The 25,571-nt window shown below is 53.7% G+C and overlaps 1 protein-coding gene across 7 annotated transcripts; it reads left to right on the top strand.

Moving 5' to 3' along the window:
• The first annotated feature begins 1,143 nt into the window (after nt 1-1,143).
• Nucleotides 1,144-25,018, top strand: CCR6 (C-C motif chemokine receptor 6). Of its 7 annotated transcripts, none has more exons than XM_013044394.2 (5): nt 10,362-10,553; nt 11,329-11,416; nt 11,880-11,974; nt 22,313-22,418; nt 22,518-25,018. In XM_013044394.2, the coding sequence occupies exons 4-5, from the start codon at nt 22,410-22,412 to the stop codon at nt 23,634-23,636; spliced, it is 1,128 nt and encodes a 375-aa protein (XP_012899848.1). In that variant the 5' UTR covers nt 10,362-10,553; nt 11,329-11,416; nt 11,880-11,974; nt 22,313-22,409; the 3' UTR covers nt 23,637-25,018.
• Nucleotides 25,019-25,571: the final 553 nt, after the last annotated feature.

The raw sequence follows: 25,571 nt of genomic DNA, 5'->3' as shown, positions 1-25,571 counted from the left end.
CGCGGCGCTTGTCACCATCTACCGGACTAAGCATCTTTTTAGGTATCTTATCTACTGTGCAGCTCCCATGACTGAATGTGAGCCCCACGAGGTCAAGGATTTTGTCTGCTTTATTCACCGCTGCAACCCTTTGGCCTGGAAAAGCCCCCAGAGTGGCTGCTCAGTGTTTGCTGAGGGAGCAAAGACATTGAGCTGTGGCGTGAGGAGGACTTAGAGGACCCAAGTCTTGACTTGCGGAAGCCACGATTCCTGATGGATGTACTTTGGGGCGAATCACTGACATTCCTATGTGCTCGTCTCCTTCCCGTCTGTGAAATGTTTCTGTTGGTAAAATACTTCACCCAACTTGTTTGTCAGGATTAAACGAAGTAATAAATGTGAAAAATACCTTCTAATTTCTACTACACAGAGGCCAATTAACTTGCACGGCACCATTTACGAGCACGTGAGAAGGAGAGGTTCGGACAGAGCAGATGTATAGTCTCCCTTTTGCCCAACAGAGTCTGGTGTTTTAGATCAAGGGCCACTTTGGGACCTTTCTCGAGGCATTTATGGCTTGAATAATATTTATTTTAGATAGGTGGAGAACGTATTTCAGGTCATCCCTCAAACCAGAGGGCTTTTCCCAAACTGAATTTTGGCAGTTGCTCTGGGGCAGTGAAGCCTGTTTCTGCTCTTCCTAAATAGGTCAAGTCACGGTGTGATGGCCACACGAGGTCAAGTCACGGTGTGATGGCCACACGCTGCAGAAAAGGGTCAGTGACACAATGGGCTGGGGTTTCTCCTTTGAAATCGGGTTATGCCTGCTCTCGGAGATGGCCACAGGCCTGCAGGATTTGTGACACGCTGGTTCTCTAGTCATTATATTTTTACCATAAAAACATTAGTCATATTTTTTTCAGGCTTTTTATTCTCTTAAGAATAGAAGCGTGGGTAGTCGATGATGAAGTTCATTTGGTATCGTGTGGAGATTTTCAGAGAACTTTATAATCATTCTAATTAATTTGGAATTTCCAAGAATACAAAAAAATAGTCCCCAGACTAATAATTCTGAAACAAAAAGAATCGGTAGGTAAAATTGAGATGATCGAGTGACCTACTTGCATACACTTGTCTTCCTTCCTCCACCTCCCTTGTTACCTTTACACGATCTGAAGTACGTGCCGGTGGAGTCAACGCTGTGGTGAGGGAGTTCACCCCACCGCCCGGCCCGTGGGCACAGAGCGAGAGCAGTGGCTCAGAAGGTGGCCGAGCTGGGAGCATTGGGCCGTCCACCGCCGGGGGACCCTGGAGCGGCGACGCCCGCCCGCTGTCTCACGCCGCACCGAGAAGGCCGGGCCGCTTCCACCCGGGGGGAGAGATCTACAGATTTAAGAAATCTGAAGTTTAAGGGGAAAGTTCAGTGGCTGCTCATTTGTGGAACAAAAAGCTACTTGTCCTTGGTGAGTTTTTGTTTTGTTTTGGAATTCAGAAAACACTGCGTTTGCGCCGTCTTTGTAACTGTTTCAGGCAGCGCCGGCTTCATTGAGTCGGACCTTGACCGATCGCTTATTCGCGCAACTTTGGTCGTGGCTTGGGGACGGAGAAGCAAGCGGACTTGTATTGGGCCTGTTAGGAGCTGCACGCTGTTCTAGAGACTTCACATTTATTTTAGGGAGTCCTGATGACTGTCCCAGGGGCAGGTGTGACTCAGGACAGGCATGCAGGATTGGTGTGGGGCCAAGAGATTTGAGTCCGGATTTGTTCGATTCCGGAGTCTGTGCTCTCTCTATCTCATGAAGATGTTAAATATGACCTTCAGGTGCTTGGGACCTGAGGCTGGGGGCTTGTACCTTGAAAGCCTGTCGCATTGGCAAGGAACCCCGTTTTGAGGGCAGTCGGCCGTATGAGCCATAGCCGTGAGGGAGAGATGCGGATTCTGTAAACCCAAGCCCAACACAGTCTCCCTGGCTCAGTGCGCGCCGTGGGCCCTGGGCTGTGTTCCAGGACAGTGTGCCGGTGCTTCTGCACCCGGACGGTGTGCGGAGCAGGTGTGAGGCTGTGGCGCGGACGGACTGCCGTGGCAGGGCAGGGAAGGCAGGGAACGGGGCGGGAGCCGGTCCCGTGCGGACAGAGAAGAGAGCCAGGCCAGGCTGCTGGTGGGAGGAGGGGCTGGTGAGTCTGGGGCCCGGCCCGCAGAGGGGGCGAGGCTGGGTGTGAGCGGGCATCCACACGTGTGCACCCCTGGGTTTGGTTCAAGAGAACGCACCTGACTCTGACTCGTGGGAAGGTGTTCTTGTGGTGACATCGTCTTCCAGGGGAAAGTGACAAACGCGTGGCAAATGGGTTTCACCGTGTTGTGGGTTCCTGCACTGATGTCATTTAAAAAATACTGTGATTGTGTTTAGATGACAATAAGGGACGTCTGCTTTAATTGTGCTGTGACGTTCTGTTTTCTCTTATTAAGTGTTTTAATCCTTGCGAGCCTTCCTCTATCCGGAGGTCTCTTATCTAATAACAGACTCTCTAAGACAAACTGAGAAAGAGGAAGTGAAGCCCAAGAGAGACGGCAGCCGGAGTAAGCACCACAAAGCCCGTAGCCTGAGCCTTGTGAGTGTTTCTCCCCGGGGAGGCCCTCGGGTGCACACTCGGAGGTACTGGCTCTTACTTTGGGTGCATTTCCCGGAGGCTGGCGATTGGGTTTCCCAGCGCAGAGCTTATTGGAAGAGGAAAGGTCACCTGCTGGGGTCAGAGGCTGGGAGCAGCGGGCTGCTGGGCTGGCTTCCAGTGCAAGCTGGGATGGAGAATTCCCAAACAAGCTTGATATGCTCACCCTGGGGTCATTCAGTGTAGACAAGCAAAGGGTGGCGGGTATTTGAGCCATCTCCGGGTGCAGTGGGGCGCGGCTGCAGAGGGGAAAGGCTGTGGGGGCTGCGAAGGGCACGGGCTGGGGCCGGACGTCGCCGAAGGGCCCGGGAGACCTGTTTGAGCGGGAAACTCATGAATCAGGTCCCCAGTCTTAAAATACGGGTCTGCACACAATCAGCCTTAGTTGACAGGTAACACAGGGCACGTTTCCAAGCACAAGAGTGGGCAGAGCGGGCACCGGCGGCTGCTCTGGTGTCCCGACCCACCGTCAGGGGCCGTGATGGCCGCGCCCGGGTTTCACCATCTGAAAAGGATTCCATCCTTGGGGCGACTGAGTGTTTCGGAAAGAAATACATTCCTTTCTTCCTTCCAGATGTTGTTTGGGAAGCAGAGCCTGCGGCTGGCAGTGGGGAGAAGAGAACCGCAGGTGTGGAAGGCAGGGCACGCAGGGGAGGGGGGAGGCGAAGGCCAGGTGACACGCGGAGGCTGCGAGGGGGTGCGGCCACCCAGGAGCAGGGCGGGGCCCGCGGCACCACGACGCGGCCCTGGGTGTGGTAGGACCTCCTCCAGGAAGGGGTCCCGACTACTCTGAGCGGGCTCGCCCGCACGTGGGTGTGGGGTGTCCTGGGGGTGGGGTGGGCGCGGCCTCTGGGACCCCCACTCAGCACCCTTCTCCCGCGTTGGGGTCCCAGGTCGGAAGCCCTCCGTGCTGCTCCCAGCCTCGGGGCGGGGGCTCAGTGCACCCCCACCCCCGAAGTTCCAGGGGCGAGCGGACGGTGAGATTCGTGAACCTCAGGTTCCGAGCCCTTAACCGAGGCCCCGAGACTCCTCCTGCTCCAGCGCGGTGTTCGCAGGACCCCAGGCCCCAGGCCCCAACCAGCTTTCCGGGTCAGAAGCTGCATTTTCAGCCCCAGAGATCCACAGGCAGAGAGACGAGCCTCACCCATGGGGAGCGTGTTGTGTTGTGTGTGCACGCGCGCGTGTGCACAGGGTGTGTGTGGATGTGTGGCGGGTGGGTTTGTGGGGGGTCGTGGGGAGCAGCCTGTGACTGTCCCTCTTGACGTGACCCTTTCTCATTTCTGTAGCGCCGGCATCAGCGCCGCGTGGCTGTTCCCTTTAGAGTGACACTGCAGGTCTTGAATCTGGGTCACTGGGAGCACAGTGCATTGGGGGGTTCCCAGGCCCTGTGCTGGGCGCCCTCCCCTGTCATGCACGGCGAGCCGGTGAGGAACTGAGGCGCCGCTGTCTTCACCGGCTCAAGGGAGGCGCCTTGAGACTACTGTGGGTTTATGTAACATCAGAATCCTTTGCTCGGAGGCCCCGTTTTCTCGCCCAGATTTCTTGCTGGGAGATAAACATGTTTTATTAAGCCACTGCCCACTGTTCTGTGTGTCTCATTAAGTGAAAACACGATAAATTAAGTCAGTCTTCTTTGGTCTTTTTGTCAGTTTGAGCTTTTTCCGATCTAGTGACCCCAGGTGCAGTGATTCGCTTCTCCCCTCCCCCATGCCCTTCAGAAGCTGTGGCTGACGCGGGGGCACCCGATCGCCTCTCCAGACGCGCAGGTGGCTCTCGAGGTCGGATGCCAGGCCACGGTGTCCTTTGAGCTCCCGATCTGCTGGGACAGGGGCTAAGGTGGCCCTTCTGTCATCCTCGTTCTGTAATCTGGTGAAACCCAGAGTTTTGTGTGTGTTTTTTTTTTTTTAAAGATTTTATTTATTTATTTGTCAGAGAGAGAGTGAGAGCATAAGGAGGGGGGGCAGCAGGCAGAGGGACAAGCAGATTCCCCTCTGAGCAGAGAGCTCAGGTCCCAGGACCCTAGGACCATGACCTGAGTTGAAGGCAGACACTTAACTGACTGAGCCACCCAGGTGCGCCAAGTTTTGTGATATTTTTGAGTCTGAGAGACCAGTCCCGTTGGAAGTTAGTTTCAGAGCTTCTAAGAGCTATTTATTGACTGTCTCATTCGGTCAAAAATACCGTGTTCTCTGCTTTCCTGTGCTGAGCCGGGCCAGTGTCCAACATCCCACACCTTTCCTGCATCTCATTGAAACAAAATAGCACGTTCCTGTTCTGGAAACCGACAGAGAAGTTGCCGTTACAGGAACACTCGGGCAGGGAAGGTGGTCCGGAGAGATCTTGAAGGTGTGATGTTTTCCAGCAGTGATATGTGTAATAGTTGCTGTAATAGTGATTTCCCTGTTCTTAGAAATTGTTTCATTATGCAAACAACATCTCTCATTGTTGAACGTGCGGAAAGCCCGCGTCCTCGGCTCTAACCCCGGGCAGCCGCGCTCTCATTTGAATGTACTCCCAGCCGACATTCTGATCAGAGTTTTTTCACAGTTTCTCACTTTTACTTATAAAAACTCATCATTTTTCACACTTTCTGTGTCTAGAACATTGTGGTCAGAGGTAGAACTTTAAGTTTAGGACCTCGAACAAAGTGTCGTAGACGCGGCTGCTGTCGCGAGGCCGACTCGACGCCCCCATTCCAGAGATCCCGGCGCTGAATAAGGTTGACGTTGGTCCAGGTGAGCTCATCCCTGAAACAGCGGCTGTGCCGGGCGCGAGATGTGTCTAGAACGTCCTGCGTGAGGGGTCGTGTGTCCCCATGGCCGAGGAGCTGGGCAGCCGCCTTGCACAAAGCGTCAGGAACACAATTGCAAACCCTCACGCGGGAGGCTGGACGTGTAGGAGCTCTTTCCGGGTGGCCTTCCCGCCCCTCGCTCTCGCGGACCCCTCGCGCGGGCAGCCTGGTTTCCTCGGGACTCCTCCTCTTCCTATCTTTTGGCCCAAGTGTCTATTTGGTACCCCCAAGAGTGAGGCCAGCGAGCGCTGGTCCTGTGGGGGGCAGCCCCTGCCCCTGCCCCGGGCCCCTGGTCCGACAAGCCTCCCTCCTTTCTCAGTGTCCTGCTTTCAAGCCTGTCCTGCTTGGGAAGGAGGCACCCAGCCCTACTAACCGTGCCAGAAGGGCTCGTCGGTCCCGATCCTTGCTGCCAGGACTTCAGTGACACGTGAGTGACGAGGACCTGGGTGACAAAACTGTGCTGCTCTCAGCACTGAAATTTCCACCCACCCCCCTTGGCCAGCCAGCGTGGTCAGCCACCCTGAGCCCGACAGCCCCATAAGGAAGACAGGGAGGTCAGTGCCGGTGTGAAAGGCTGAGCCCCGTCCCTGTGGGCTCAGGGGTCCCCGGCTGGCTCAGGCGGGCCAGGATCTATGTCCTCTGCACCAGCGGCTGTGTGTGAGGGCGGAGTCAGAGGCCTGGAGCTTTGGGTGCTTGGGAGGGGGACTGGGCAGAGGGCAGTGTCTACCCCCAGCCCTGCCGCAGAACCCAGGACTGGGTCCCGGGGGTCCCGTGTGAGGGTCAGAGGTGCTGCCTGATGACCCCTAGGGTGAAGAATGAAGCATTTTAAGAGATTTATTTGAGAGAGAGGAAGAGCAGCGGGGGAGGGGCAGAGGAAGAGGAATCCCAAGGGGACTCCGCGCTAAGCCTGTTGCGAGGCTCGATCCCACGACCCTGAGATCACGACCTGACCTGAAACCAAGAATCCAAGGCTCCGCCGACTGCACCCCCAGGCACCCCCGAGGCATGAAAGCTTCACCCGCGTCCGCTGCTCTCTGGGGCTTCACTCTTTTTCTCTGAGTCTCTCGGCCGACCTGTTGGCACACACGGGCCACGGCTGCGGCCTCCACCCCCGCAGCCGCGTCCTCCGAAAACCCTGGGGCCGGCCTCCCGCGGCCGCGCGCTCGGAGAGTCGCCGGCAAAGGGTGCTGCGGGCTCGGGAGGTCGCACCGTCAGGTTTCAGTCCTCACTTTCCTTCCTCGGCACTTCCTGCCTCGCCTGCCCCAGGATCCGCTGGGAGTTTTTTTTTTTTTTTTTTTAGATTTACTTATTAATTTGAGAGGGAGAGAGAGAGAGAGCAGGGCTCTATCCCAGGACCCTGAGATCAGGACTGAAATCACGAGTTGGACGCTTAACCGACGGTCATCCAGGTGCCCAGGAACACTGGGTTAATTCCTCTGGCCACTTCTTTCTGGTCTTTTTTCCTGGCTTCAATTTGTCTTTCGGCTCCTAAGCATAAGCACACGCTCCCAGCCTGCTGTCCACACCTCTGGGCTCAGTCACAAGCTCCTGTGCAGAACGGCGGGCGGCGCTGCCGCTGGGGCGCCCCGCGCGGCCCCTCGGCGCACACTCACTCATCTTTCAGAAACCTTCACTCTTTATCTTCTCGATGAGGAGACAGACCCTGGAGACTGACTTGAAAAACGACTAACGTGGGACTGAGACGGATCTAAATTCACACCAGGAATGACCAGTTACACAGACCTTCATTCCTGCACATTCTGTGCCGGACGCGAAACCGATTTCCTTCCCCTCACACACGTCTCTGGAATGTCGCCGCAGGAATATGTTAGAAACTTAGAAGTAAGTTCCCAGTTCTTCCCAGTTCTGCCTGTCCTGTTGAGATGGAGAAATCGGCATCATTTTAACTCCTTCTCTGTCTTGTTTCTTACTGATTTTTCACAATATCCCCCAAACATGCGTGAACTTTGGGATCAGAGGACATGACCTTGAGTCTTAGCACTTCAACTTACTAGGCGTAATACATTTGAGGAAGTTGCTGTATTTCTCGGAGTTTCAGTTTGACAACATCAACACTACCTTGTTGTGAGGGTTAATGACACTGAGTCAGGGAAATGTCAAGGTATGAGCCCAAAGCACCTGGCCGCTGGCCTTTAGACCACCAGCGACCCCTCCCTCCCCTCCATGACTCCCTCGTCATGGAGGGGGTTCTTCTTCTCCAGTCAGTTCTCTGAACTTGCTCCCCATCATTCCACGACTTGCAAAGCTCCCCTGCTGTCCCAACCCTCTGTCTGTTCTCACGTTCCAGTTCGTGTCTCTGCTTTCTGTGCAGGTGCTGTTCGCCTCCATACCCCCTCCTCCTTGGCTGAGCACCAGCCCCTCCTTTTTCACAAGGACTGCTCGGACCGGTGCAGTGGCTAGAAGCACACACTCTTTCCCTCCTCGGAAGGCTCCACCTCTCAACACTGTCTTCTCAATGATGAAGCACGTTCAGCCTTGCCAACACGGCAGTGTAGTTAACACCAGGGATTTTTCTCTGTTTTCCAGCGGTGTAACTTTCTCAAAGTCAGGAAATAAATTGCACCACGTATCTGTACATAGTATCATGCCTGTGGTAGTTATCTAAAAATATGAACTTATAGGAGGCAGATTAGGTTGGAGTGGTTTTTATGAGTACAAATTTCAGACCAGATAATTTAGGACGTAGAGTCAAAACTGCAGGCCCAGAGCTAGAGCAGGCAGTGAGCACGAAGCCTGTACAGCTTAAATCTTCGTAAATTCTAAAATTTGAGGTGTCAGCCACGTTGGTAATTCCCCCTGTAAAATGCACTTTTATCCTAACTGGGAAGTTTGCTGATGTGATTTGCTGAGTAGCGTTTTCTTAATTTTATACGGAAGAAGAGAGGTAGATCCAACAGCGTGGCATGGACCCAAGCCACTGCTGAGTCTGAGACCCGATTTCCGGTGTCGCCCACTCCTACCTTTCCACCAACGCCACGGTTTTAGATTCCTCCTCCCTCCCTCCCTCTCCCTGTCCCGCTTCCCGCCTCTGTGCTAACCGCTGCCTTTCCCAGGAACGGCGGTTCGTCTGTCTGTCCGTCCGCCTGCCTCCGTCTCTGCCTCTCTGTCCTTCCCACCTTTCTCTCTTCCCCTCCCCCTTCCTTCCTCTTATTCCCTCCCTCCCTGCCGTCATTCCTAAAAAATGTATGTTTTGTTTTGATTTTGAAACCTTTTTCTCGCACCTTTGGGATTTCAGGGGAGGTCTCGCGCGCATGATGAGAGTAGAGAACCGTTCCTGGTGTCTCTTTGCTGACAAACCACCTGTAGTTGTGGCTCAAAACAATGATTAATTATTATTGTTGTTGTCGTTATTATTACTATTATCTCTTGTGGCTCTAGGGGTTGACTGGGCCCAGCCGAGTGCTTCTGGAGCAGATTCAGTCAGAAGGCGGTGGGTATCAGAGTCCCCCGAAGGCTCTAGTGGGCTGCGTGGTGTCCCACTGGCCTGGCTGGCGGCAGGGGTCCCCGTGGCAGCTCTCTGCCAGACCGCCTACACCCAGCCTCTCCTTGTGTGGTTTCCGCTGGGTTCCAGAAGGAAGCATGCATCCCAGGAGGCCCCGTGTGCAGCCTCAGAAATTCCAGATCACGACTTCTCCTCTCTCCTACCCGTCAGGCGGCTGGCGGAGTTGTTAGAGCAGCGGCCCAGGGCCGACGGGGCGGCCGAAGGGGCGTCCGCGTTGCAGCCTCAGGCCCGGGGCCAACCCTGCTGGTCTGGGCTCAGGTCTCTGGTTGGAAGGATCTGTAAAGCTGATTGAGTCCTTTGTCTTCCCTTAAGGAAACAGCTCAAGGCAGACTGTGAGGACATCCACTTGACTGAAAAACTTTCTTTACACAATTGTTGCTTGAAATCATGGACATTTTTTAGGATTTTGTAATGTTTTCAATTTAAGAAATTGTTTATTCATAGTTAAACACATTTCCCAAGTACCTGCTTTCCCTTTTCACCTTTTCCCTCTTGCGGGAGCCGGACGCGTGTCCGGACGCGTGTCCGTGGCCAGAGCCTCCCCTGCGTGCTGCGCTCCCGAGTGTCCGCGGCCGAGAGGGCTCCAGCCCGGCCCTGGGCGGGACCCGCGCTTAGAACCAGGAGCCTCTGGAAAGCTCGGGCCGGTGCAGCACCCCCGACGCACCCCACGCTGCAAAGCGGTTCCTCCCGGACGCGCGATCATCTAGAACCGCAGCCGGCGTTGGGCTGAGCGCTCCGCCCGCGCGGCCGGGCTCCAGCTGGGGAGATCGCGCTTGTGGATGCGTCGCCGCGGCCGGTGTCGCCCGAGGTTCACGCGGCTCTGGGTGTCTGTGAAGTGAGCGGCGCCTGTTTAAGTGCGAGGATGGTCGCCTCAGGCCGAGCGCTCGGGGGGTTCGACGCAGGCCTGTTTCGAGAGAGATGAGCACACCATGGCTCTGAGCTTCCTAAGGACGGTGTCTGGTCTGGATTTGCCGACAGAACTGAGCGGATATTGGGGCAAAGATCATCGCGAGCTCCAGGCCCGACGGGAGTCCCGGAGCGCGGCCAGCGCCGGCGGCGACAGGAGAGCCGTGACGACCCCGCTCCCCGGCTTCTCCGAGAGGCGACAGGATGGCCCTTTCCTCAACCTGCCCCTTCCCGGGTTTTTGTTTTTGGGTTGGTGTTTCTTAGCGAAATCAGATCTGTTTCTCTGTCTTTTTTCCTTTTTTTTTTTTTTTTTTTAAGGCAGACCGAGTCGAGGGCTATAATTGCCCCAAGAAGGCTCACTTCCCCACCTGCCCGCCCAAGGAGACCATCAAAGGGGATGTTTGTGGGACTCAGCAGAGAGCACAGGATGTGCACATCCCCAATTCCCCAGGGGGCCGGTGTCTTCCTCTGTAAGGCCTTTGGGGCCATAGAAGGCCCCTTCCAGCAGCTTCCACCCACAGCAAGAAGCAGAACCTCGGAGGTCGGGGGAGGCGGTGGAGGGGGTTGAGGTGTTCCTCTCGCACAGAAGAGGCGACAGGCTCGCTGCGTCGATGGACATCTTAAGCTCTGTCCAAGAGCAGCACCTCTTGGTGTGGAGGGACTTTTATTCAGAAGGACTTTTGTCAGGTAGGGACAAAGGCAGTGAGGGTCCCTGGGGCCATAAGACCTGTGAGTGGCTCAGAATCAAAGAGGAAAAGGCTTTTCGTCTAAGGAGAAAGGGGAAGGAGAAGACAGGCAGACTGGTTTTGGGGGGGCGGGGCAGGGGACAACGGGACGAAGGGAATGGTCTGTTCTGCCAGGAAAAGCAGCTGCCGCGGTCAGCCAGGTCCCGAGAGAAGCTGACAAGGGACCAGGCTCCACATTTCATGCTCACCCGGGCGCGGGGACAGGCGGGGTTCAGGGGATGAGAGGCAGGCATGAAGGCTGACTGGCGTCCGGGCAGGACACGCAGGGTGAGTCCCGAGCGGAGCAGGGCGAGTCCCGGTGAGCTGGGGAAGGAGGCAGAGACGCTTGCTCCGCGGGCCTGGCAGGCCCGGCTGGTCCGGTTCTGGCTCAAAGTGCTCTCTGGGTCCCTTTGCTACAAAACCTTTGGTGTTTCCTGAGACTGGAGTCACAGCAGACACTGTATGCTGAGCGACACCTTTCTGAGGTCCAGAGCTCTTTCTCCTTGTTCGCTTTTTTATTTTTTTTTTTTTTTTTTTTGCTGTTTTTTAAATCACTCAGCCCTAAAAATGAGTTTCCCAAGTAAATCATGAGTTGCTCCCTCTAACGACAGCGCACTCCGCTCTGCCACCTGCCTGCTCAGAAAGGTCGCGTGCCCAGCTTCTTGGGACTTGTCTTTCCACCCCAGTCCCACAACAACCGCTCACATGTGACGAGCGCTGTTCTCCATGCTCCACAGGGACCGACCCCGTGTTTCCAGGACACGCTGAGGCAAGAGGCACTCGGCCGTTATCTGACAGAGGAAGGAACTGGGGTGTCCCCGCAAGGTCAGGAACTGATCTGTGGGTGCACAGATTTTGGGGGAAATCCAGACGCAGGGGCTCCAGGAGCTGCCCTAACCACAGCCACATGTACCGGTTCCCAGACTCGTCTGTGCCTTCCCAGGCACTCTGCAAAGTGTCCAAAGTGTCATCACGGGACATGATCAGGCCCCGGGGAGTGGGGATGGTGGGGAGAAGGTTTGAGCTCAAACTGTGGCCATGAGTGGAAACGCAGCTCGAAGTCACCACGAGGAGAACAGCCACCCTTGAGTCCCGCCTCCTGGGCTCCCCCTCGGGCGGGACTCGCCTTCCAGGGAGTCACATGATCAGCTGGTGCCCCGCAGCACACACAGGGTTAACCTTCTGCATGTGGCCAATAGGCGTTACTTTTAAGTAGGAAGTGGTAGTTCAGCAAATTTGCTTTTGGCCAATTCTGGTCTCTTACTGTTTTTTTCTTAATGGCTATTAGAAATTGTGTCTTGTCGAGAGAATCACAGCGGCGTCGTGAAGCATTGCCGGGCGGGCGTAACGGGACAGTGCCCGTCGGGCCACGGCGTTTCTAAGGTGAGCACGGCCAAGCCCCTTGCTTCTTTCAAAAGCATCTTCCTTCCTTTGACACCCTTGCCTGGGTGGCATCAGGAATCCCAGGACACTGGCCTGGTGAGTGTGTTGCATTCGATAAAACAGCCTTGGTTTTGTGGACGTTGTCTTTCTGGCTTTAGGAACAGGGCTGTGCTTTCAAAAATCTCCTTTTTGCCTCCAAGTGCACAGTGAGTGATTCATCCCAATTGCCTTGCTTTAGAGCGTGGGGCACGGTCTGGGCATTGCTTCTTCAGACAGTTCAGTACCCGCAGGGCGGTGGCCTTGAGTGAGATGCAGTCATTTACTTAACATAAAAAGTTTGGAGAGCGAAAAACTAAGCTAAGAGATGTTTTGAAACCAATGCCAAATGTGATCTGTGCGATGGAAGGTAGTGGGTGTGCATTCTGGGCGGGGGATCGAGTCGGAAGGAGCTTGTAAGGTGTTTAAGAGGAGTTGATGGGGTGGAAATTTTTATGAGATTCAGGGCAATACAGAAGAACTCTGATAATGGCTGCAAATGCCATAATGATTAGGAAGTGAGTGTCTCATGACCACGGAAGAGTGTGTGTGGCCTTGGAGAGGGTCTGCTCCAGATCCCTCCCAAAGACTGCCCTCAGCAGAAACAGAAACAGAGATTGTGGAGATCAGCACCGGGAAGAGATAAACCCAAGGTCTGTATTGGAGCTTTTCTTACAATGAGGAAAGTTATGATTTCTGCAAACAAAAAAGAAAATATAAAAGTGAGCTTCCAAAGAAGCAGAAAAACCAAAAGAAAAAAAAAATTTCAAACCTATAGGCAAACCACTAGGAAAAACCTCCTGGCTTCTGTCTTAACTAGTTTTGTTTGAAAGCAGAAGGGAGCCAGCCTAGACTTCCAGCTTGGCTGTCACTATCTATGTGCCCATGATTCAGGTGAGCTGAGAAAATGTACTTTTATTGAGTAGCTACGGTTGCAGGACAGGAGATTCTGATATCAATTAAAAGGTTTTAAAATATACATATTATCTGAGCTCCCCTGAGTGTTGACTGTCCTTCACAGAGACCCCGTGAAGACAAAGTGGGTTAGAATGCTCAGAGCAAACAGCCCTCTAGTCTTCCATCTGAAAATGGGTACAGTGTCTACCTTCAAGGGTCTTGTTAAAAGAGATAAGGGGTGTAGAGCAGTGATCCCTGGTGTCCAGTGTGCAACTGGGACTGTGCCCCCTGTTGTAGCACACCCCCACAGTGCTCTCACACGTGCACATGCATAAACACACGTGCAACACCAATATGCAAACGTGTATTCATACAACACACACTCGCACGCACAACATGTGTGCACACAAACACACACGCGCACAACACATATATGCACGCACATACACACACAACCTACTTACCCTCATACACTTGTGCACACAGGTGTGTGCACACACACGCACGCTTCAGTTCTTGTTCTGTATCCTCTGGGCCGTTGCTGGTTGTGCAAGTAAGCACAGATTTAAAATCTGCTTCCATTCAATTTTTAACTGTTCAACGTGTTCAGTGAAAATGTTAGCAGTTTTCCTTGATAATATTTTGATGTCTTATTAATGTTTTCCCCAGATTTAGTTTTCTGGGGCAGGCTCTAACCTTGGCCGGAGGACCAGGAGTGGAAGTCAGTGTGCTGGCACCCCTTCTGCTTTTCCAGACCTTGTCTTTTCTCTAGGGGCTCCTACTTCCCGTTTGCGGCCCCTCTGCCTGCCGCCACCCACTTCTGGTCCCCACAGAGCGTGACCGGCCTGAGCATGTGTCAGCTGGTCCCAGTGAGGATGCTTGCTGCTAAGAACCTGAAATGTGTTCCACCTGCCCCTGGTCAGGTGACTAAGGAACTCCCAAGGCCCTCAGAGTTCAAAGAACAGAGGTGCCGTGGGATTCCTCTGCGCGGGTCGGGAGGGGGGCGTGCTTGCATTGGGGGTACGTGGACCGCTGCCTGCCCTCTCCACTGTGGCGCGTGGGCTGCCAACATTTCCTTGGCTTCCAGGGCTGGTCTGGTTTTTAGGGCATATAGTATCAGATTTCTGGTTTTTTAAAGACTTACTTATTTATTTGAGAAAGAGAGAGAGAGAGAGAGAGAGACTCTCAGGCAGGCTCTGGGCTGAGTGCGTAGCCCTGACAAGGGGCTGGACCCCATGACCCTGAGATCATGACCTGACTAAAACCAAGAGTTGCAGGGCCAAGGGACTGAGCCTCTCCAGCACCCCGTTCATTTCATTTGTGAATGACTCAGTCAATTAGCCGTTAGTTTCTGGGACTCATTTGCATGTGGTCACTAAAATCCTACCAGAAGTCACTCTCTTGCTGTAATAAAATATACGTTAACATTTTCAATACTATTTTTTAAAAATGTGACTCTCATTAAGTAACACTGAATTTTTCTTAAAGTAACACTTTGCAAAGGTCTCATGAGATTTAATTTATCGTCATGAGCCTCTAAAACAGGAAAGGGAGCCCCACAAAGGTGTATCTTTTAATGAAAGTTGATTTCTGAGCACGTCCACGAGCAGGGAGCAACTCAGCAGTCAGTTTCTGACTCTCATCTGCGGTGTGTCTGGGAGGTTGTTACTGCTTGTGCGAGCAGGCGCTGAAGGAGCGAGGAAACCCCTAGGAAGCTGCTGGGTTGGTGTCCAAGAGCCGGACGCGGTTCGCGGCGTTTCCCAAACCCCCCAACCACAGAGCCATCTCCCCCCCCCCCCCCCCTCTCGCTTCTTTCCGCCCAGAGCCTTCCTGGGAACCACGTTCAGAGGCTGGTCTAGTCCAGCACTCTGGTCCCTTGACCACACATGAGTACGGGCAAGAGTAATGTGGACTGTGTGGACCCCAATTGTTGAGTGGTCAAAGCAGACATGCACAGGACCCACGGCTCTTGCCAACGTCCCATTTTTCTAACAATGCAGAAGACGCAGCGGAGCACCAGGCACATTCCCGGAGGAGCCCAAACCGTTCGCCATGGCTCGCCGAAAACGGGCTTCAGTAAGCAGTGAACATGAGGTGTTGTGGAAAGTGTGTGTGAAAACATGTCACAAAGGTCCCCAGTTGATACCCGCCCATCCTGCAAAGAGAAGACGTCCCCGGGTGTCTGATTCCAGTGGACAGAGCTCCAAGTCTGTCAAATCCTGTTCGTGTGTAGTCAGAAATGTGGGTAACAGGTATCGTCTGCTCCAAAGCTCATTTAGATGTTTCGATGGGGACCCCCAGGTTTCTGTCTTTGGCAAATGCCATTACTGTATTTCCAAGGAGGGCTGGTCCAGGTTCACGGTCCCTGGAGCCCCAGCTAGAAGGCGGAGGTGCAGCCTGCTGTAAGCCTTCCTTTCTAGAGTTCTACTCCAGAAATGCTGCCTTAGTGGGTCCGGTGCTGCCCTCGCCACCTCACTTTCAGGGAAGACTCACGGTGCTTGACGGAGACGCATCTCTGGAGGGAGCCCGGGCCGGCCTCGCTCAATGGCCCAGCCGTTCTTCTGATGTTACGCCACGGTCTGTCTGTGTAACCTCCGCTCGTGGGAGTGCAAGGCGAGACCCTCTTTCACGTGATAACCCTGCAGGTTACTCGATGACTTCATTCTGCCTGAGCCGTCGTGGTCTTCAGGCCATGTGACCGGCGCTGACATGCGCAGTGGGCGGTCGCTTCTCTCCGCCTGGCCGCTGGGCCTCACCCGATTCCCGTGGCTCACGTTGCCCATCAGGCAGTCAGAACCACCGCGGAAGTCTGACTGGAGCACGGTGGGTGGCTCTCTCACCTACCTCCCCTAAACCTCAGAGTTTCACTGATCTGACCTAAAAAGCAAACAAATTAATCTTAGCAGGATGCGTTTAGGGAGCAGAGTTTTAGTTTTCTACTGCTGTCGTCACAAGGTCACTCCAGCCACGCAGAACGAGTACCTTACAGCGCCGCGGTCACGCGTCCGGCCGGGCCCGACCGGGCTGGGGGAGCTGTTGGCAGGCGGCGTTCCCTCCTGAGTCTCTAACGCAGGACCTGTCTCCGTGCTCGGTAGAATTGCGGCCGGAATTCAGCTCTCGGTCCTTGGGGACTGAGCCGCGTTCCTCATGTTGGGTGTCAGGGGCCGCGGAGGACGGTCCCAGCTCCCAGAACCCAACCCCTGCTCGGTCCTCAAAGCAGCGACGGACGAGCCCTTCTGCCTTCCTTCCTTCCTTCCCTCTCCCATCGCGGCTGGGGACGATCCCCGCTGCTAAGGACTCGGAGCGCTTGTGTGACCTGCTGCCTTGGCAGTAAGAGCTGGCAGGACAGCTGGTGCCGGCGAGGACATGCTAGCGACGGCGAGAGCGAGGGGGGGCGAGCTTCAAACACAAGGTGAGGCAAGGCCTTCCATGTCCGGAAGCTTCTCGACTGTGGGTTTGTCGGCTCAGCGAGGATGGACGCGTCCCCAGCGGCGGCCACCAACCCGGTAGATAAGACAGTATGTCCCCCTCTGTTCAGTGGAGAAGGTCAGAAATGCCTTCATGACTTTACCATCTTGGTGCTTGTAACAAAGAAGTTCAGAACGTATTTCTCCAAAAAGACGACATTTGCTACTCAGGACCTGAGGCGATTTACTTGCACAGAAAAGCACGTGTGGGCTTCCTCAGGGCTTGTGGCGGCCCAGATGCCAGTGTGTCACCAGCACGGTTTCCTCAGCACATTTTGCATGCGCCTGCGGTGACGGTGGTGGTTGGGGGCTCGCTGAATCATTTCCAGTCACACGACTCACTGGCATCCACCTAAACTTGACGATGGTGTTTTCTCTCGAGAATGCTGATTCTTAACCACAGCAGCGTCGAGTTCGCCGCTGTCCAGGCTTGCAGACTGTTCACACGGAGCAGGCAAACAAGTCCCCGTGGCCCCAGCCCGGGGAGCACCCGCTCCCCCTGCGCCGGGGCGGACGCCGGCCACGAGTCGGCCGCTCGGACCCTCGGCCTCCCGGGGCGGCCTGGCCTGCGCGGCTTTACCACGGTCGGTTTGCCGAGGCTCCGGGCTGCGGCTCACGTGTGACTCATCTTTGTGCCCCGTGTCATCCTCCGCAGGCAGCCCATAGACATTCGTTGAGCGGAATTAAACATGAATTCAGAAGACATTATAGGTCCGGGTGTGGTTGAAGGAACCATTTTTCTGAAGCGGGGTTCCCGCTGGGGTTCCCGCAGGGCACCGAGTCTGGAGCGCACGAGGATGCCCCCTTTCACAGCTGCTCTGCTGCCAGCCCTCATGGCCACCAGCCCCCACGTGGTCCGAATGTCGTCATGCCCCCCCCCATGGGAAGGCCATATGGCCCCCCTCAGCTTGGCATGCCATCTGTCCCCTCTGTGATCACGCACCCGGCCACGGCTCCCCCCGAGCACTCCCTCCAGCAGCTCCGTGGCCCCCTGCCATGTCCCCCCACGTCCCCCAGTCAGTGCTTTCCCTACTCCCGTGGCTGCCTCAAGTCCTGTCTTGCTCACAGACCTGTCACATGCCCCTCCCTCCTCGGGGGGACCCTGACCTACAGCATCTGTTGTTCTAACCAGCATGTTTGTCTGGACCTTGTGCAGTTACTGGATTCGCTCTCTTGGGGTTTAATTTATGTACAATGAATGTCACCAGCCTGAAGTATCTGATTCCGGGGGTCTTGACAAGTGTGTCCAGCAAGATCACGATCCTGACAGGGGACACTTCTGTCACTACAGAAAGGTCCCTGTGCTCCCTTCAGCCGGTGTCTTCTCGTCCCTGAGGCGTGACACTCAAGGACCAGACTTCCACCACTCTTGCTTTGCCTTTTCTAGAATTTCACGTAAATGGCATAACGCCACTCCTGGTCTTGTATGTCTGGATTCCTCACCCAGCCAAATGCCCCTGCCATCGCCGCCCCCACTGGCGCGTCCATCAGGACTCTGCTTCTTGCTTGGGGGGCAGTGATCTGTGATACGGAGACGGCACAGTTTGCTTATCTGTCCACCCGCTGATGGAAGCCTCTGTTCTAATCCAGGGCTGTCACAGAGAAACCTGCTGGGAACGTTCAAGTACTAGTCTTTTATTTTCATTTCTCTTGGCTAAAAACGTTAAGAGTCAGCTGTTGGTTTACATGGTAAGTGCATGTTTAGCTCCTAGAACATCGGCCCGTGGTCTTCTCAGTGTGGCCGTGGGACTGCTGGGTCATCTGCACGTCTCTGGCCTTGCCTCCTGTCTTGTCTGCCCCTGACGTTAGCCATCGAGTGGGCGAGAAAAGGTATCTCATTGCACTTTTAATTTGCATTTCCGTAATGACTAATCTCATCGAACAAGTTTTCTCATAAGGAATTGCCACCATGTGTTTCCTTTGGTGAACTCACTTCACATTTTTTGCCTGTCCCTTCTTGATGTTGAATAGTGAGAGTTCTTTGTATATTCTGGATATGATCCATGATCAGATACAAGGTCACAATTTTTTTTTCCCATTCCATGATCTGTTTTTACTTTTCTCAAGTGTCTTTCAAAAAGCAGATGTTTTAAATACTGATCAATTACAAAAATTTTTGAAAAGATTTTATGTATTTATTTGATGGAGAATGTGTTTACATGCACGCAAGCAGGGCAAGAGGCAGAGGAAGAGGGAGAAGCAGGCTTCCTGCCAAGGAGGGAGCCTGACATGGGGCTCAATCCCAGGACCCTGGGATCATGACCTGAGCTGAAGGCAAACACTTAACTGACTGAGCCACCCAGGCGCCCCTTAAATTCTGATCAATTTTAATTTATCAATTTTCTATTTCATTTTTTTTTTACAGCTCATGCATACGTTTTGCAGCTTAGATGAGACATCTGCCATTTCCAAGGGCACAAAGATTTTCTCTTCTGTTTTCCTTGGATGTTTATGATTTGGTTCTCACATTTAGAACTATAATTTATTTAGAGTTGTTGTTGTTGTTTGTAGCATGAGGAAAAGAAAAGATCGACTTCTTATGCAGGAACACCTTATCGGCCCTGCACCGTTTATTGAGAAGACTGTTTTTCCCTCTGGAATTACCTTGGCACCTTTGTTAAGAATCTGTTGGCCATTGGACTTGTGGGTCTATTTCTGGACTCTGTTCTGTCCATTGATTCCTGCATCTATTCTGTTTCCAACACCATGTTGCCATGATTCCTGTGGCTTCATAGTGTGTCTTGACACCAGGTAGTAGGAATCGTAGAATTCTGTATCCTTTTTCAAGACGGTTTTGGCCTTTCTTAGTCCCTTGGATTTCTATATAAATTGCAGGATCAGCCGGTCAGTTTTTTCCAGAAACCCCGACACCATTTTGATTTGGATCGTGTGGCATCTGTGGATCAGTTTGGAGAGAACAACATCTCACTATTGGATTATTTAATCTTGAACCTGATGCACTTCTCTTGTAACCTAGATCTTAATTTCTCTCAGCAATGTTTTATAGCCTTCGGCATGGAGATCTTGTAACGATTTAAGGTGTCCTCGTCAGTATTTTACTTCATGAGGTTTGATGTGATTATACTTTTTTCCCCAGTCCCAACTGCCAAACGTTCCAAGTATTGCTAGGGCATTGGATGACAATTGATTTGCATATGTTACTCCTCATCAGTGCTTTATTTCATGTTACGTGTTCTGTCTTTCATCTATAGAACATTTATTTGGGTCTTTTGAATATTTTTTGTCACTTTCTTCATTGCACGGTGCTTCCTCTACCCTCCGGGGCATCGAGATCGGCGGATCGTCGCTACCAGGTCGTCTGTTATCTCAGTCATTCTTGCTTCTTCGGGTCAATCATGGGTCATGGCTCCCTGTTTCTTCGAATGTCTGTGTCATGGTCAGTGTGAGAGGCTGTAGCAGATCTCCACAGAGAGGGTAGCTTGAACAGGATGCCTTTATTTCTCACGGTTCTGGAAGCTGGGAAGTTCAAGATTCAGGTGCCCCAGACCCAGTATTGGGTGAGGACCCCCCGGTTCAGTCTTCAGGAGGAGGGGGGGCAGACAGAGGAAGCAAGCTGTCTCTTCTTGAAAGAACATGAATCCCATTCATGAGTGGCAGTGGGGGGCACCACCTCAAAATGCCCCCACCTTGGGGATTAGGCTTCAGCATATGGATTTCGGGGACGCACGCCCATTCAGACTCCAGGGGCCTAGAAATTTTTGTTTGGATGCCTGACATGAATTTTACATGACTGAAGGCTGCATTTCATGGCATGTCTTTAAATGATTTGGGGCTTTGCTCTGGGATGTAGTGATGTTACTGGAATCAGACGGGTCATCTGAGACTTTCTTTCAAGCTTTGCTGCGGCAGGTTCAGAGTAACAGTCACTGTAGGCGGTTTTAGGCGTGTCCCTCCCCCAGTAGTGCTGTTCTGAGGCTGCTCTCCAATCCCCTGGGACTTAGACGGGGCTGTTGCGCCTTCTGTGGGAAAGAACTCCTTCTAGCCCACCAGGGCTCTGAGGATTTCTCGGTCTCTCCTTTCTCACACTCTTTGTGCACTGCTTCCTCTCAGGGACACCTCTCTGCAGTTCCCCTTTCTCTGTGTGAAGCTCCCTCCTCTCCCGCACCTCATCTTGCCCTGACCTCCCAGAACTCTGATCCCTGTGTCCTCAGCGAGGTCCCCATTCCCTGTTCAGCTTGTCCCCACGCTCTGCACTTGGAAACTGCTTTTGTGGGAGCTGGGAGCTTCCCAGAGCTCAGGTCATGCTCACTTCTCCTGTTCTCCTCTGGTCAGAGACCACAGTCTTGGGACATCAGTTGCCCAACAGTCTGAAAACTGTTATTTCATGTATTTTCCAGGTGTTTCTGTTTGTTTCATGCAGTAGGGTACATTTGGTTTCCGTGACTCCGTCATGGCTGGCGGAATAAATCTCGCAGTCCTGTTTGATTGAACATGTCCCATCGATACTCACATGGACGTGTTTGTCTCCTACATGGTTTTGCCACACCAAGGCTTTATGTTGTGGTTTTTCTGCATGCCCTGGGGTCCTCAGTGAGAATGTACAGCTGTAGGTCACTGTAGACGTGCACAGATGACCCCCCCCGCCCCGCCCCTAGTATCACGTCCAGAGCAATGGCTGAGAGGCAGCAAAGACTTGCTTCCCAAGTGATGGCTCCAGATGTCAGGGAGGAAACTGGGTTTGGGCCCCCTGACCTGTGACTGCGTCAACAACACAACGAGAATCAAGTGATATGAGAAGTGTGTTCAGGGAGTCCTCAGGCTGAGGTCTGGGTCACACTGACCTCCTCCCCCAGATGTCGGGGAGTGACGCTGACCACACAGGTGAGGACCGAGCGGCGTAGCACGATCGAGTCTCCGCCCGTGCACCGAGGCTTGTCATTCCGTGCTCCTCCTCCCTCTCGCTGCCCCGCTCGGTCCTGACTCATCTCGGGGACTTCTTGTGCGTCGTCCCTCTGGGCATTCCCCGCACATCACTGCCGCGTGCAGCTCAGTTGGTGAATGTCACCTCGAACCCGTGGGGTCGGCCCCACCGTGGAGGGGCAAACACTCAGCACTCACGATGCCTTTCCACCTGCTCATCTTCTCTGCCATCCCTTTGCTGGCCCCATGCCTGTTCTCCAAGGACCGAGGGGGCTTCCCACTGACCGTCTCTAACCTTTCTGCCTGCAGTCTGGTTTCTGACGATTAGGATGGGTCTCCCCAGCAGACTGGTGCTGGTTCGCTCGAGGGCATGAGGGCAATATCTGTGTCATGTAAGAGATACATATGTACGTTGCTGCTGCCCTTCAAGCCAGGGGGTCCTCTTCCGCGTATCTTGAGAATGACTCTCACGTTCAAACTTGAAAAAACTCTACAAGGGATTCTCACCTGCCCAGCTGAGTGGAAGCCACGGAATCCTACTCCACACTATTTACAGGCAAGGGCTGTGAATCATAAGTGTTTTAGATGCAATCCACAGTCCCATAGATTTTGTTCACCAGAATCCTGCTGAGTGTCACTGAATTGCATTTTGCACCAAGATTTCTGTGCGGATCGGAATCTGAGCTTCTGTGCGGATCGGAATCTGAGCTCTCTGCTGTTCACACCATTGATCTGGGCTTGACAAACTGTAGCCGTGACAGCCAAGTCCGGCCAAACCCGTTCACGTGTGAAGTTGTCCGTGTCACTCTCAAGCCACCAGGGCAGATTCTAGTTGTTGGGTCAGAAACTACAGGATCTGCAGAGTCTAAAATATTTTACTGTCTGGTCCTTTGCAGAAAGAGTCTGCCCACGCTTGTTCTAAAGGACTATTTTCCTGCAAAAGAGCATGCCATGTACTCTTTGTGTCCAAGGGAAACAGAACGCCAGCCCGTAACTGCCGGGCTCCCTGGGAATGCCTGTCTCACTCACAGAGTGTCTTGCTTTCTTTCCTCCTTAGACTCACGTCCCCGCATTATCCCCGCCGGTGAGCCGGAGGGCCTGGCCGTCCGTCCCTCCATCCCCGCCCGCCCCGCCTGCCGAGAACAAGCACCGCGATGAGTGAGGTGAGCGTTCGTTTTATTTTGGCCGGGAGAGTCGTGTCGGTCGGTCGTGGCTCCCCGCAGGTCACACGACAGCTAACTTTACCTTCGTTCACCTACCAGGAGGCGATGAATCTCAGCGCCGGCTTCAACTTTAGCGAGGACTACTTTGGGTCGGGCAACAGTTCGGACTACTCAGCTGACGGTGACAGCTTCTTGTGCTCCCTGCAGGAGGTCCGGAGCTTCTCTGGGCTCTTTGTGCCCGTGGCCTACTCCCTGATCTGTGTCTTTGGCCTCCTGGGCAACGTCTTGGTGGTGGTCACCTTTGCTTTTTACAAGAAAGCCAAGTCCATGACAGATGTGTACCTCTTGAATATGGCCATCGCGGACATCCTGTTCGTCCTCACCCTCCCGTTCTGGGCCGTGAGCCACGCCACTGGCGAGTGGGTGTTCAGCAACGCCACGTGCAAGCTCATGAAGGGCGTCTACGCTGTCAACTTCAACTGCGGGATGCTGCTCCTGGCCTGCGTCAGCCTGGACCGCTACGTGGCCATCGTGCAGGCCACCAAGTCCTTCCGGCTGCGGTCCCGCACGCTGGCGCACCGCAGGGCCATCTGCCTGCTGGTGTGGGCGGCGTCCGGGCTCATCTCCGTCTGGACCTTCGTGTTCAACCAGAAGTACCACGTGCAGGACAGCGCCGTGTGCGAGCCCCGCTACCACGAGGGCTCCGACCCCATCAGGTGGAAGCTCCTCGTGCTGGGGCTGCAGCTCCTCTTCGGCTTCTCCATCCCGCTGCTCTTCATGACCTTTTGCTACGCGCTCATCGTCAGGACCCTGGTGCAGGCCCAGAACTCCAAGCGGCACAAGGCCATCCGCGTGATCATCGCGGTGGTGCTGGTGTTCCTGGCTTGTCAGATCCCCCACAACATGGTGCTCCTGGTGACGGCCGCGCAGCTGGGCAGGATGAACCGCTCCTGCCATGGCCAGAAGCTGCTGGGCTACGCCACCAACATCACCGAGGTCCTGGCCTTCCTGCACTGCTGCCTCAACCCCGTGCTCTATGCTTTCATCGGACAGAAGTTTAGGAGCTACTTTCTGAAGATCGTGAAGGACCTGTGGTGTGTGCGGCGGCGGCGGAAGTCCCTGGGCTTCTCCTGCTCCAGGCTGCACTCGGAAAGCTTCGTCTCCAGGCAGAACAGCGAGACCGCGGACAACGAGAACGCGTCGTCCTTCACCATGTGAGCGGCCCGGAGCAGGCCCGAGGTCTGGGCGACTGCGGACATGGACTCGGGACCCCGGGGGTCCCCTGTGGTTGGCCTTCCCCAAAACGGACCCCCGGGACTACGAATCAGACATTTTCGGGAATATTCGTGAAGCATCTTGTGAGCATGACCTCTTTTGATCACAGCAAAACGCACAGGGTTGGGAAACCCAAGATGGAAAAAAATCACATAAGAGCCCTTGCACCCCTCATCTTAGGCAGAAGGTGAAACATTCCACCCGAGCCGGCCAAGTGGTGGGGGAGACGGACGGTGGCGGTTGTCACCGGTGTCCATTGTCACCGAGGATAAGGAAGACGAGGTGGTAACAGGCCATCGGGAAAGGGCAGGCTGGCTTTATTTCCCCGGAGAAGTGTTCTCTGCAGTCGCCGATTCTCCGAAAGTCGGGCAGGCAGAGCTCCACGAGCCGCAGTCTAACGGCACACACTCAGCACACAGAGGGCTTCGTGACTATTGTCAGACAAATCACAGTGAAACTGGGGGTCACAGTGCAGTTTAGAATGTAAGGTGTTTAAATTACCTTCTTTTAAAAAGCACAAGGAAGCTTCCCCAAGACAATACAGAAAGGGCTTTGTTCCCACATCCACGGAAGCAGAAGCAGCCCCCGGAGCCAAGGGCATCAGGGGCCACAGGGAGCTGGGCTCGAGCTTCCCTCTCTGCTTCTGGCTTTGGTTTTTACCCAAAGTCTGAGGTTGATCATGGAATCCGATTTTAACAACTGTCTTCAACTTCTAGAAAGTTCCTAGAACTCAAGCTTTGAGAGTGCTTTGTAAACACATGAACACAAGTAGAAAAAAACAAACCACATTACAAAAATGCAGGCGTGCGTTAGAAGGTACTGACGTGAGTTACAAAGATGCTGACATGTATAGCCCTGAGATACCTGTTATTGAAACTTTCTGCCGTTCTCATGAGCTTGACGTGCACCTCTGTATGAAATTCAAAGTGCCATCTTAGGGTTCCGAGTCTGTATGTCTCAAACATCATTTTGGCTTTGCAAAATGAAGGCCTTTGGTGCATGAAGTGGGAACGGTTTTCCAGAATCAGGGATCCGACTCGGGAGCTGAGGCGTTCCGGGGTCGGCCGCCCTCCCAGGCTGTAAGCGTGGGTTCCCGCGCGCAGAGCCCGGCGGCCGACTTGCATGCCTGCCCCCCGTGGGTCCCGGATGCGCTCAGAGGATGTAGGGAGAGAAGTTTGTGCCTCTAAGCAGGAAATAGCTCGCTTACTGTGACACAGCTGGAAATCAGCTCTTCTGTATAATTTGAATTTTCAGAAAAGTGAAGCTTCTTTATGCAACAGTCCATTTAATTTCAGCCGTACTGAATAAAAGTGTTTCTAAAGTAGGATACAGACTTTATTTTGTCCAATATCATCGTTGTTTCTTGCTGTTTGGTGTGAGGACGTGTCAGTACCCTCGGGAGACACAGAACCGTGTGGATTTTGGTCCGTTATTAAGCGGCTCCAGATGGCTCTTTAACGGTTCTGGTATCTTTATTTCATTGGTTTCCCCAGATGTCCTCCCAGCGTCTGGCTCTGACCGGACCTTGCGTGTGTCTGCTGGTGGCCGGTGCTCGGCCCTTTGCAAACCCCATTCCACTGTGTTCTCTGGCCAGACGGGGCGGTGCCTCAGGGACGGTGACTCAGGACTTGTCAGTCTGTTGTTAATAAATGAACTGTATACTCGGGCCTACCTTTGTCACACTCATGTATGTGTTCAAATATGATCACAGCGGATCGTGCTGACCAGAAGACGATTTCTCTTGGTTCCTCGTACAAAATAGTTGATCAATTATTTTTAGATAAAAGAGATTTTCCTATACTTCGTACTTCTTGAAAAAGGTGAAAATTTGGGCATTGTGTCACCTGCAAATGATCCACCTAGATGGCAGGTGTTTAA

This window comes from Mustela putorius, unplaced genomic scaffold (assembly GCF_011764305.1).
Source record: "Mustela putorius furo isolate JIRA1106 unplaced genomic scaffold, ASM1176430v1.1 tig00000450_pilon_pilon_pilon, whole genome shotgun sequence".
Classification (NCBI taxonomy): domain Eukaryota; kingdom Metazoa; phylum Chordata; class Mammalia; order Carnivora; family Mustelidae; genus Mustela; species Mustela putorius.
This window is presented reverse-complemented; position numbering and strand designations above follow the sequence as displayed.